The sequence below is a fragment of the Xyrauchen texanus genome, unplaced genomic scaffold (assembly GCF_025860055.1).
Source record: "Xyrauchen texanus isolate HMW12.3.18 unplaced genomic scaffold, RBS_HiC_50CHRs HiC_scaffold_1613, whole genome shotgun sequence".
In the NCBI taxonomy this organism is placed as follows: Eukaryota; Metazoa; Chordata; class Actinopteri; order Cypriniformes; family Catostomidae; genus Xyrauchen; species Xyrauchen texanus.
In genome coordinates this window covers 1-1,000 of record NW_026265997.1, presented here as the reverse complement: position 1 = coordinate 1,000, position 1,000 = coordinate 1, and the positions used below count along the sequence as shown (strand labels likewise).

Here is a 1,000-nt window from a genome sequence, read left to right as displayed (position 1 = left end):
GTTTTTCAAGATACAAAACCAACAAACACAAAAATGAATTTCTTCATCTTTATTTGGATTCTGGGAGCTTTTATTCCAGGTAAACATCAAATGAAATCTTCTCACTGATTTACTGATTTTTAAGACTTTCATATACAGTCAATTTAAAGATTTTTATGAAACTTTATTTTCTCCTGATCAGAATCCAGAGGAGTCACTGTAACTCAGACTGAAGTTGTGACTAAAACTGCAGGAGAAGAAGTCACTATAAAGTGTAAAACTGATCCTGGAATATATGGCTGGGGTTTAGCTTGGTATCAGCAGAAACCTGGAGAAGCTCCAAAACTCATCATATATAGCGTAAATTCTCGGTATGGTGATAGTTTTCAGCGATTCAGTGGCGGTGGATCTCAAGGTGGAACTGATTTCACTCTGACCATCAGTGGAGTCCAGACTGAAGATGCAGGACATTATTACTGTCAGAGCAGACATTACATCAACAGTAAATATGTGTTCACACAGTGATAAAGAGTCGTACAAAAACCTCTGTCAGTCACACTGCACTGATACACTGACAGATATTGCAGCTGCTCACACACACACACACACACACACACACACACAAACACACACACACACACTTGTTTTTACACTAAATGTATCTTTGGTTTTGAGAGAGTAGCAGTAGGGAAATACTGTGTGCACACTGACATTGGAATGATTGATACAGTTGAGCCCGTATTCAGCATTAACTTAACATTCTGCATTGAACCACATGTGCTGATTTGAACAGTACACATTATCTTTCTTGAATCACGATCTTCATCAACACAACAACAATGATATTCATCACCTTCTTCATCTGGACTCTCACATCATTTGCTCGAGGTTTGTCAAATACAACTTTTATAATTAGAAGATCACAGTCACTCAGAGTCCCTCAATAACAGCAGCTCAACCAGGACAAGAAGTCCAAATAAACTGTAAAACCAGCAGTGATGTGTATGATGGTGATTATTTA

General features: G+C 37.9%; 1 gene segment (V, D, J or C); it reads left to right on the top strand.

Annotated features, from left to right (window-relative positions):
• Positions 1 to 6: 6 nt before the first annotated feature.
• LOC127641775 (Ig kappa chain V region 120-like) lies at positions 7 to 903 on the top strand. The segment is given in 2 exon segments: positions 7 to 79; positions 182 to 903. Coding segments are annotated over 2 exon segments (369 nt in total).
• Positions 904 to 1,000: the final 97 nt, after the last annotated feature.